At 36.5% G+C, this 12,718-nt stretch overlaps 1 protein-coding gene across 1 annotated transcript in view; it reads right to left on the bottom strand.

Annotated features, from left to right (window-relative positions):
* ARNTL2 (aryl hydrocarbon receptor nuclear translocator like 2) overlaps positions 1-12,718 on the bottom strand; it is a gene marked incomplete in the record, with an annotated part of 64,301 nt that overhangs the window by 28,231 nt on the left and 23,352 nt on the right. Inside the window, 6 exon segments of the mRNA XM_034783071.1 lie at positions 651-794; positions 1,592-1,709; positions 2,988-3,080; positions 4,011-4,090; positions 8,002-8,159; positions 10,124-10,162. Coding sequence (XP_034638962.1) covers positions 651-794; positions 1,592-1,709; positions 2,988-3,080; positions 4,011-4,090; positions 8,002-8,159; positions 10,124-10,162 — 632 coding nt within the window.

Below are 12,718 nucleotides of genomic sequence, written 5' to 3'. Positions count from 1 at the left end.
AACTTCTTTTGGTGAGACACAAGCTTTCAAACCATGACCCGAAGAAGAGCTCTGTGTGGTTCAAAAGCTTGTCTCTCTCATCAACAGAAATTGGTCCAATAAAAGATATTACTTCATCCACCTTGTCTCTCTAATTTCTGGGGGCCGACATGGCTACAATTACACTGCATATTAAAAAATTAACTTTGGTAGTTTTTATAATAAAAGGAAAAAATCATACCTGATACATAAATACAACAACAATGTATTTTTGGGAAGGGGAGAGGATTTTCCCCCACTACCACTTAAGTTATCCTCTTCAAAACAGCAGATTTTGCAACCCTATTAATAGTTATCTCCTTGACAGATATTTCTTCTTACTCCTACGCTTTGAACTGCTCCAGTTCCATTCAGTAATTTTCCTCAGGCTTCAAGATCCCATTAGAATCTTACATACACTCATAAGCAGTGACTGAATTTTTTTTCCCCCCCGGGGAATAACTAAAGCAGGCTTTTCCGAGACCATAAAAACAGGGTCTTATGTATATCTTATTCCCTATAATTATTCTGTGAAGTCATTGCTACCTATTTAGACCCCATAACGGACTCAGAACTTAAATATACCATATTTAAAAACAGAAATCCTCCAACTCAGCCACACTTTGAGATACCTTTCTTCTTTGAGTTGGGCAAGCATTTCTTTTCTTCCTTGACTGTGATCCTACTACACTTTATCCGACAGAAGAAGGAACGCCGAGCACCAGAATGCAATCGAGCTGATCCAGCTTGAAAATCCATACGTACTTGCAAGCCAGCTTGTAAAAGTTTAATAAGACAGTCAGAAAAAGGTCTTTGGACTACAGAGAATTATTTGCATTTAAATCATTAATATAGTCTCCCAATTGCCTTAATGACTCTTAAATTTTTGCACGTACAATTAACTACTGAAAAAAACTTAAATGAATTAAATAAGATGAACAAAACATGATTGTAAAAAGTGGAAGCTAACAAAATATTTTAATATACTATTCAATGCTATGCAATCTTATTTAGTAAGTTAAGATTTTAAAAACTTTCTATTTCTATTTGGTAGGGGGGAAGTTGCAAAGCTGCTCATAAAAAACACTATAAAATAGTGATCAGCTGCACAGTACATAATGTTCTCCATACTAGCAAAATAAGACTTGGTTAAATTAGGATTGACACTTAGCATTTTCAGAGAAGACAGTGATTCTTGGTATTGAAGCATTTTATCCCATGCTCGACTACATCAGGTCTTTTGTATTGACAAGACCTATCAAATACAAGAAAAAAAAAGTAGTATGCCTGGTTAAAAAAAATTCATACCAACTCTTGGTAAACGTCTAACAATGTAAACTTCAATCATTCTTATTACCTAAAATGAGTTCCTTTCTGATTCAGCTTTCAACTTGTTTGTGTATTCTAAGCAGCAGGTATGCATTCAAACATGTTTTGTTTGTACAAATCATATGAACGTGTTTGCACATATACGCATGCATGAATGCATTAATTTGCCTTACATAATAACTGAATTTAAAAACAAATGAAGGCATTACATTAAAAATCTGAGAACATTTAAATAGATGCTTACTTTTGGCATCTATAAGCTTTTCTCTTGGTGAAGCGTCTGAAGAGGATAGTTGCTCCTTCACTTTGGCAACATCTTTTGGATGCAAGTAGTCAAATAAACTTTGTCCAATCAAGCTGGCCTAGTGAAAAAATGTTAATTTAAAAGCTATGCATCATACACTCTATTCCGCATCTCCTCACCAAGTAACTTAATGTTCAAGGCTGTTTTAGAAAAGGTCAGAATTCCCAGATATCTGAATTATTCTGTCTAAATTGTAACATTTATCCATTGAATTTGTTGTCAAATAAAAGCTTTGTTGAATTCTTATTTTTGTTTCAATATTTTAATTAAAAGCATATGGACACTATAGAAATTAGTAAAAAACATGGTGGCAGAAATGCAATTATCTCTTACCCATTAAGTTAAATGGTGAAATTGAAAAATCAGAGAATCACAGAATATCAGGGTTGGAAGGGACCTCAGGAGGTCATCTAGTCCAACCCACTGCTCAAAGCAGGACCAATCCCCTGACAGATTTTTGCCCCAGATCCCTAAATGGCCTCCTCCAGGACTGAACTCACAACCCTGGGTTTAGCAGGCCAATGCTCAAACCACTGAGCTATCCCTCCCCACATTCATTCATGTTGTTTTCCTATCTTTCAGTTTTTAATGTAAGGGTTGATGGTGTCTCTCACTGCTGGCTAGAGAAGGGTAAGGGGGCAGACAGCCTAATTTAAACTCTAAAAATGCTATGAGGAAAAATGGAAAAGTGGAAGGGGTTTAAAAGTAGATGTGGATGGCACAAAGGGTTCAAAAAGCTACTCATCAGCCACTGGGCAAGGCAGTTCAGGCCAGAAATTTCCAAGTAAATAACCTGCATCTTGGTAAAGGGGAGAGCACTAGACTAGTCTTCATTCTTTCTCCCTTTCCTGAACTAAAATGAGTCTAGATTGGTTGGTTTCCGCACTACAGATGTCAGTGCATGACTATTCAATCTTAAAACTGTTGAAACTAAGCAATTACCGAGTTGAGTTTCAATTTACTTGCACTGTTGAAATACTGGTTTTCTAAAGTTCAGAGAATCACTTCACCATCCAAAAGCCCAAATCTCTGTCAATAAAACGTGGAAACAAGGACATCTTCAAAATATATTTTTCTCCTGGGCTGGTATGTAAATCATTTCCTGAAGATCATAGTTCTGAATTAGATGCCAGTAATTGCGTCAGGAATGTTCATTGTAGTTGCAGAATGCTTATAATTTCAAAGTAATGAACCTTTGGAGTAATTGTGTTGAAGAGGAAGCTAAAGCCAAAAGATTTAAAGAAATCATGCACGAAGAATGGTATTTATAACAAAACCAAACACATTATCTAGAAACTAATTTCATTTTAATAAAAAATTACTTGATTATAACTACCTGATCATAATTAAGTATCTTGCAGACTGATTCAGAGACAAAAAGAATTTTTCCTCTATCACATCCAACCACAAACAGGAACCCATCAGCAGCCTATAAATATAAAAATTAGTCTTTTATAAAATCATACAACACTGATGAAAAACAGCTATATAGAATGAGTATATTAACTAATGCACCTCAATATTTTAGGTGAATTACAATTTATTTAATAAAGAGATAGTATCAGAGGGGTAGTCGTGTTAGTCTGGATCTGTAAAAAGCGACAAAGAGTCCTGTGTCTGACGAAGTGGATGTTCACCCACGAAAGTTTATGCTCCAATATGTCTGTTAGTCTATGAGGTGCCACAGGATTCTTTGTCGCTTTTTAATAAAAAGAGACAAATTAAAATAATGGGAAATATCCAATCAGACCATGACACGCAGAGCTAAAAAACAAAAGTGGTTTTAAGAAAGAGCAGCTTAGCTGTAGAACAGCTTAACTTGGAGTTATTTTACAGATTCTTGCTAAAGCGTATTATTACATGCAATAGAATAGGCAAATTGTGGCAAATGAAAGTGTGATGAGAAAATATTGTAAGTAAAAACAGCTGCTTTCATAGGTTAATTTCCACATCTTTCAGTAACTGAAGTGTATACTTTGAAAACAAAATGAAGTGTAGAAAATTTGCAGACATAGTTAATGGAAATGAAAGATTTTTTTGTATAAGTGCACACACTTAGCTATTTAGATAAATATAAAACATCCACCTAGCACATTTGTTATGCAGTTTTTATACAGATTTACGATACTCCTGGGTACAGTTTGTATAAATGCCCTATTAAACACATACAGTTTCCATGGCTTTTATAGAAAAATCCTGTGCATATATTCTATTGTTAGAGTTTATAAACTGAGTCTTAGAAAGAATATCAAAGCACTGACTTGAAGGAAGAATGTAAGGAAAAACCCTTTGCAGTCAACTGAAGTTAAGCCAGGCTTTAAAGAGGACATCACTTGATACATGGTTTCTTTTTACTTACCCTAAGGATTAATTGTCTCAGCTCACCATCCTGTAAAAATGAAGGCTTATATTGAACTTCTGCATAAGAACTGGTAGAACCTGCAAAACAGCAAGTTATTTATAAATGTTATAAAAGAAACAAAATGTAATCCTTTGATTAAAACGCAGCTTTGTTTATATAGGAAACAAATTCACATGTAGAACATGCACACAGTGCTTTTTAACCATAAAAAAAAAAACAGTTTTCTGCTTTCTATACTGGAATGTACAAATTCACTTTTCTTTTAATAAAGAACTCATTAAACAGTCATAACCTCATCTCAGGAATTCCATGCTATGCTAAAGCAAATGTGTTTGGGATAAAACACACAGAACACAAGACCAGATGTCTGCAAAAAATGAAGAACCCTGAGGAAAAAACAAGTAAAAAGGAAACAATTTCAAGGTGGTGACTATTTTAATTAGATCTTAACCAGACTCAAGGTTATGACTTCAGTTCAAAATGAAAGAAGAGCTTCGTAAGTTATGCAAGAACTCATGCATGTTGCCAATGTAGTATGACACCTCTCTCTTTCTCTCTCTCTCTCTCTCACACACACACACACACACACACAAAAGTTTATTTTGAAGTATATTACTAGGATATTAATTTATAGATGACAAAAATACTCTGCCTTCATCTTTGAGATTTTATCTCCACTACCCCTCATGCACAAATAACCTTGAGATGCGATAGGCAAAAGTGAAAAAAGGAGTTGGTACTCAGCAGCAGCAATTCAGGTAGTCAGTGCAAAATTGTAGAATAGATTTGTAGAATAGACCACATCCACTAGCATGGAACTGTCAAACAGCATAGGCCATGACAGCCTTACTCCTGAAAAAAGTGCCCTGATACCTTTAGCAAGTGTTCAGCATCTCTTGTTTTAGGTCTCCTCAGAGATAGCAGCTCTAACAGAACTTTCCCCTTAGAAGCCCTCTACTCCAAACCACACTGCATCTTCCTTTCCCCAAACTGGATAATATTACACAAACCGAGAACAGCCAAACTAACTGTCAGTAACATCACCGATAGGATTTTGCATTGCTTCTGTGCAGAACCGCTGTGTTTTTCATTTTAGAATCGATCATTCGTTACATATCATTAAGAATATCACCTACGTAATAAGGGAAGTGGTGTTTAGGAGAACTAAAGACACTTCTACCTACAAGCAAATGACAGATTAAACATTTTTGTAGTCCTAGCTTTGATAGATGTCTAACTTTACCTGAATCCTGCCCGCACCATCAAACATTGCTTAACATATGAAAAAGGTTCCGCCATCCTTCTATATCCTGAGCTCTCTGCATGACCTCTGTGTTTTAAGATCCATTAGTTTTCCCCTCTCTAAGTACTGTTTGATGGAGCAATTCCTTCAGTCAGACGCTTTTTGCATGTTTCCCCCCCCCCCCCCCAGCTGCCCAATGGCAGATATTCTGGCTTCATTTTTAACATGTTTTAGATTATATTTCCATCTTTTCTGGATAACTTTAGAGACAAGGGGTTGTTAAACTCTCTGATGAATCTTGCATGTGTTCTAAACTCTTTCCATTTAATACCTAGTATTTTCTCCTGAGGCATTTGCTTTTGAAGGCATTTAGGCAGGTCTAAACCTTTGGTGGATATCCAGCTTTCACATCCACACATTAGGTGGAAATAACATTTGAGTTGAAGATTAGCAGTTTGGTCTTTAACTAGTGGATTTTTAATGACCAAATCTTTTTTCAGCTGTTGAATGCAGCTGCCACTTTGCTAATTCATTACATTATTTCTTTTTCACTATCCCCTGGGATAAACATTTTGAAAACAGCAGGCCTACATAACTTGCATCCAAGAATCCTAAAAGAGTTGGTTGAGAAGATCTCTAAAATCACTATTAATTTTTAGCAAATCATGACAACTAGAAGAGTGCTAACATTGTACCCATGTTCAAAAAGGGGCAAGAGGGATGTCTCGGATACATAGCTGGTTAGCTTGACACCAATCCCAGGCAAAATAATGGAAAAGCTGATACAGGATTAAAGAATGTGAATATAATTAACACCAGTCAATGCAGCTGTACAGAAAATAAGTCTTGTCAAACAAACCTGATTTCATTTTTTGATGACACAAACTTGGTTGATGCAGATGTAGATGTATTTAGACTTTTGTGAGGCATCTCACCTCACAACGTTCTAATTAAAAAACTAGCACTACACAATATCAATACATAATGTTAAATGGAAGAACTGGCTAACTGACAGATCTCAAATTAGTAGTCATCAATGGGGGGCCTCAGCATCAAATGGGAATGTTTCTAGTGGTGTTCTGCAGGGATCAGTTCTAGACCTGATGCTATTCAGTATTTTCATCAATGATCTAGAAGCAAATATAAAATCACTGCTATAAAACTTACTTGACACAGACCACTGGAGTACTAAATAATGAGGAGGACAAGGTAATCATACAGACTGATCTGGATCGCTTGGTGACCTAGGTAAACAGAGTTTACCCCTTGGACATTTGGGGAATATGGAGTTTAGATTAGTTTACCACTTTACTGATGGCCCAATTCGGAAATTAAGGCAGGCACACCTGTAATATTTCACTTGGCCACAAGTAGATGTGCAAGGACAGCATGCACCTGTTACACAATCCTTGGATGTATGAACACGAGATTAGCGAGTAAGACCAGGAAGGTGAGTTTATCTCAATATATGGCACCAGTGAGAACGATACTGGAACACTGTACTTCTGGTATCCCAGCTTTAAAAAGAGATATGGAAAAATTGGAGAGGGTAAAGAAAAATGCCACAATAATGATCTGAGGACTGGAAAAAATGCCTTATAGTGAGTGACTTTAAAGAGTTCAATCTGTTTAGTTTATCAAAATGAAGACCAAGAGGTGACCAGACTGTAGAAAATACCAGGTACTAAAGGGCCCTTTAATCTAGCAGAAAAAGGTATAACAAGAACCAATGGCTGGAAATTAAAGCCAGACAAATTCAAATTAGAAATAAAGCACTTGCTTGAACCCCATTGTCTAGAGGAAGAATACTATTGCTTTGGAGAGGATGCATCATAGGACAACAACAAAACTGATTCTATTGAATAAGTCACAAGAGCCAAAAGTTATGGGACTTTTATTGCAAAAGGAGGAAATTCTGATGTAACTGATAAGTTTACGAGTTATTTTTTACACTAATAAAAGCTTCAAAATCTCGAAGACAAGGTAAAAATAAAAACTAGGAGCAGCTAAGAGAATTTAAACAGAACTACTGTGTGTGTGTGTGTGTGTGTGTGTGTATGTATATATATATATATATATATAGTACCTTATAGATACACCTCTGCCTCGATAGAACGCTGTCCTCGGGAGCCAAAAAATCTTACCACGTTATAGGTGAAACTGTGTTATATTGAACTTGCTTTGACCACCGAAGTGCACAGGCCCCCCTCCCCCGCTCCCCCGGCGCACTGCTTTACTGCGTTATATCCGAATTCATGTTATATCGGGGTAGAGGTGTGTAACTAATGTAACACTGACAACAAATGAAGTGCATGCAAGAGTTCAAGATACACGTAAAACTATGTCTGGGGAAGACGACTTAGATACACGGTAATACAAATAACCAACAGCAAGGGACATGAGTGTAAGTAAATCTAAAGAGCAGACATGTTGACTCAGCTGAATTTTTGTTCCTAAACTTACGTTTCAAATGTAACTGCTTCTTTGCCACAGCATTTCACTCTAGTCTTTGCTATCATATAAAACTTTACATTTCTTCCTAAATAACTAAATGTATGAACAATCTCTAAAATAACGTGCAATTTCTTCAAAATTCAATCTTTTGGTAAATATATTTAGTGAACCTGAGAGTTGAATTCTCTAAGTATAGATACAGAACAGCTAACAGTTATAGAACTGTAAAGAAATTCCGTTGTGTAATTCCCATTAACTAAAGAAATTATAAAATCAGTTTTTAAAACTTACCTTTTAATGACTTGAAATGCTGCACAGCCATTCGTAATACTGTAAGTTTGTCTAATTTACGTGCCATAGGATTGCACTGAGGTATCATAGCAGATAATTCTTCTATCAAGTTATTCATTTTATCTCTTCTTCGTTTTTCTGTTTGACTATGAGCTTCCCTAAGAAGAAAAGTATTTTAAGCAAAGTTCAAAATACATACGTTTTTCACTAGATTTTCCCCTGTGCTATATACATCAACTTTATCAGGGGGACAGATTGTATTGTGAGAAATAACACCATACCGAAAGAACTTATGTACAATGCACATATTTGACAGCTAATCTGTCACCTGATTCGCCTGAAATATGCAGCAGCTGCTCATGGAAAATGGTGTGATGTGAAATTTTGAAAATAAAACCAAAGCAGCATGAACTTGCTCATAAGTGGTTGCAACAAAAGAGAAGTGTTTTGTCTCTGTTCTTTCCCATAATTCTGAATTTGATCTTACAGAAAACATTCCCCTCTATGTATATACCTGTGGCTGCATATTACTTTTAAGGACCAATTTTGAAGAAAATCTCTGGTTTTACAGACAAGTTAATTTTGACTTTTCTTCCAAAGCAACCAATTTTTTTTAAATATCTGGATTAGTTATCCCACAATAGTGTTGTTTCTCCTTTTTTCCCCTCTCTAAAATCTTGGCATTTGCTTCTGTCCCATCCATCCCCAGACTAAAACTTTTTTCCTGACACCAGGTAGTCATATACTCTGTTTGCCTTTACCTCTGTGTCTATACAACGGAAGACAGAGACTTAGTTCTATAGTGTAGCCATAGCTTTACAGTGGCACAGCTGCACCGCAGTAGTGCTGCTAGCACAGGCACTCTAAGCCGAAGGGAGAGAGCTCTCCTGTCAACTTAATTACTCCAGTCCCCGAAAGCCTCGCTAGCTATGTAGCTATGTAGCTACATAGTGCTGTCCACACTGGCGCTGAGGTCAGTGTAACTTACATTGTTCAGGGGAGTGGCTTATTCACATCCCTGAGCGACATAATTTATACTGATGTAAACTGTAGTGTGGTATATAACCTAATAGACAAACCATTGGGGGAAGTTCCCAGCTCAGTTGTACAACACCTGGAGAACCCAATGAACAGGTAGTTTATTGCAACTGGGATAGATGGATTCAGGGGACTGGATGGTGCAGAATGCATTTCACAGCTGCTAATGAACAAAGTTTTATGATTTGCAGGCAAGAAAGGAGATTAAGGTCACAAACAGGTTCCCCAATGAAGCTTCAGCAAAACAACAGTGGAGGAATATACTACTGAACCAAGCCCTAAAATATTCCTCTCGTGAACTGCATGCATAACTTTATGTTTTTTGATTAGTGAACAAAGTAATTCAAAACAAAATTAAGAACAAAATGTGAAAATTAACAAAGAACAGGATTTTATATACAGAATCTCACTAATCACTGGGACACCCATTGAGAACTGAATTTTGTGTTTAACAAGTAAACCAAACAGCAAGGATAGTATATCACTAGGGACTTGTTGATTTAGTTTGACAATTACTGTTTAGATTTAAATGATCAGATACTAGTTCTGAGTAAATATAAAAGAACGTTTACTAATTATTGTATAATAATAAAGATTTTGGTAAAGTGAGATCACATTACAGGACTCTGCAATTAAATCTTTGCTGAGAAGAAAGGAATGACCAGGATTTTTTGTTTGTCAATGCCACAGTGTGCTGATTAGTGGATTACGGATTAGAAACATTTGACTGTTAAATTACAAAGTTCTTCAATTCACAGAGGTAGATCGTCAAATTTACACCAGCTGTCCCCTAGTTTAAACATGCCATGAATACATTACATTAACTAATATATACCTAGTAAAACCACAAGGTTGAAATTTTCAAAGCCAAAGACGGGATTTAGCTATACAATTTACACTGCAATAAATGGAAAATTAAACCCCCAATCAACTTTGAAATTTCAACATGAGTTTAGAAAAAAGTTTAAGAACATTGGAAACATTAAGTATTTGAAAACTTATAACAAAACTATGAATTATGATTTTAGATTTTGGTATATTCAGTCCCAGTCCCAGAAAAATGAACTTCTCCAAATTACTATACCTGAAATATTTAATTTTTACATGTTCTCCATCTTCACTCCTAGAAAAACAGAGTATAATTTTACATTATATATTTAAAATTTTTTAAAAACAGTACATTAATTTAAAAAGATACAGGAAACATTGCTTATTAATGCACAAAGTTCTAGAAGTCTCAATTCTTTGCGTTATGGAATAGTTCCTAAAACCAAAACATAATAAACTGCACTAAATTTAACTTTGAATGTTCACACAGTTTAAATTTTATAGTCTAATAATAATGGAACACATGATTAGTTTAGGCCCCACATTTGGTCTACCATAAATCTTGTCATTTGGTGAGAAATGTTCCACAGATTTTTAACAGTCATACTATTGCCAAGAAAAACAAACCAACCACCAGTTTACGATGGACTAAAATATTTTGTACTTTGTCCAGTCAGCACATTTTTCTAAACATAGCAGGAACATTAGTGATACCAGTCTATAAAAATATAAATGACAAATCTATATGGTCTTCTGTCATGAGAAGCTAGGGGGAAAATGGTAAATATTTGCTAATGGAATGAAAGTGGTCAGCATACAAAAATTCTGGAAAAAAGTATTTACAAGTGTAAGAATATACTGTAGCTGGTACATTGTCACTGATCTGAATAACTTGCCCCTAACTTCCAGTTTCCCACCCCGCCCCCCACCAGCCTCATCTTCCCCATCAACCAGGAATCTTGTCCTAACCCATTCCTTACTCCTTGCAGGTCTGACTCTTACCCGCCCCCCACATTCAAATCAGACAACTTTCTCTTCCACACTGCCTGGTCCCAGAAGGAGGTCAGTAAGAGCATAGGAGGACAGGCTCCCTGTCTCAGTGCACAGACTGCAGCAACCCAGAGCAGCAATTGCAGGGAAAGTCCTGGTCAGTCTTGAGCTGGAGCATGATCAATGCAAGTGAAATCTTCAGGGAAATTCAGCTCAGTTTCTGAGCACATAATCACAGAAAAGTAGAGTTGAACGGGACCTCAAGAGATCATGTAGTCCATCCTATGGTGCTGTGGCAGGACTACATATACCTAAGCCATTCCTGACAGATGTTTGTCTAATCTGTTCTTAGAAACCTCTCATAGTGGGGATTCCACAACCTCTCTTGGAAGCCTATTCTAGTACTTAACTATCCTTAGATAATTTTTCCTATTATCTAACTGTGACAGACCATACCCTTATGTTCACCACTTTTACAAAACTATGATGCATTTTGTACAAAGCATGCCTTGTGAGGCATCATTTGAAAATGCATAATCTACTGAACATTGTCGTCTTGATAAAATATGTGCAGCAACATTGTATGCAAGGTTAAAAGATTTTACTGTATGGCATTGCTGAGACATGCTCCAAGTTAAGAAAAGCAATCCAAACAAGTTCCTCAGGGAAAAAAAGGACAGCTCCTCAGCCAGATGTCAACATAGTCAAGTGGACTATTACCCGGTAGAGCAGCCATTCTTTGGCAGGAAAAAGAGTCTGAGCAAGAAATTTACATTTTGGCAGTGGAACAGCAGGGGCTTGCACTCCAAAACAGATTTGCTGTTGCCTGAACCTAAGCTGGAGAGGATTCTCTCAAAGAAGAAGGGGGAACACAGGATACACATCACCTCTCCCCTCATATTTACTCATGCATCATCAATATTTGAAAGACAAAGGAAACATCAATGAACTGGGGGACTGGTCCTTACTGAAGGAATTCAGCCAGTAAAAGCATGTGGTGAGAAAAACCTTTACTTTGAATTCATTTAGCTTGTACTGCACAGAAGGAAAGAACTGGTCAGTACCAAGACACACACTTTTGGAGACAAGTCTGGGACTGGGAATTTGCTGGTGTCACTCTACAATATAATTCAAGAGTGAATGGCTAGAAGCGCTCATATCATTCAGCTTGGTGTGATTTTGTATGCTAGAAGCTGTATGTGAACAGGACAGGAGTGATTGTTCTCACAGCAAAGCAGTGTGAAATGCACCCCCAGTTGTAGGGTTGAGAGAACACAGCTGTTCAACTGTCCAGATTGTACCGTGGGGAATGTCACCCTAACCTAAATCTCCTTTGCTGCAGATCAAACCAATTAGTTCTTGTCTTACTTTCAGTGGACATAAAGAACAATCAATGACTGGCCTCTTCATAACAACACTTAAGATATTTGAAGACTATTATCAGGTCCTCAACATAATCTTCTCTTCTCAAGACTACACCTGTCCAGTTTTTTTTTTTTTAACCTTTCATCATAGTTCAGATTTTCTAGACCTTTTATAATTTATATTGCTCTCCTCTGGAATCTCTCTGATTTGTCCACATCTATCTTAAAGTATTGGACACAGTATTCCAGCTGAGGCCTCATGTAGTATGGGACAATTACCTCCCGTGTCTTACATACAACACTCCTGTTAAATATGCCCCAGAACATTAGCCTTTTTCGCAACTGCATCACATCATTGGCTAATATTCAATTTTGATCGACTATAATCACCAGCTACTTTTCCGTAGTACTAATGCCCAGCTAGTTAGTTCCCATTTTGTGGTTCTTCATTTGATTTTTATTTAAGTGTATTACTTTGCACTTGTCTTTACTGAATT

The sequence above is a fragment of the Trachemys scripta genome, chromosome 1, assembly GCF_013100865.1.
Source record: "Trachemys scripta elegans isolate TJP31775 chromosome 1, CAS_Tse_1.0, whole genome shotgun sequence".
Classification (NCBI taxonomy): Eukaryota; Metazoa; Chordata; order Testudines; family Emydidae; genus Trachemys; species Trachemys scripta.
The sequence above is the reverse complement of the archived record's forward strand: the minus strand, read 5'-3'. Positions and strand labels throughout refer to the sequence as shown.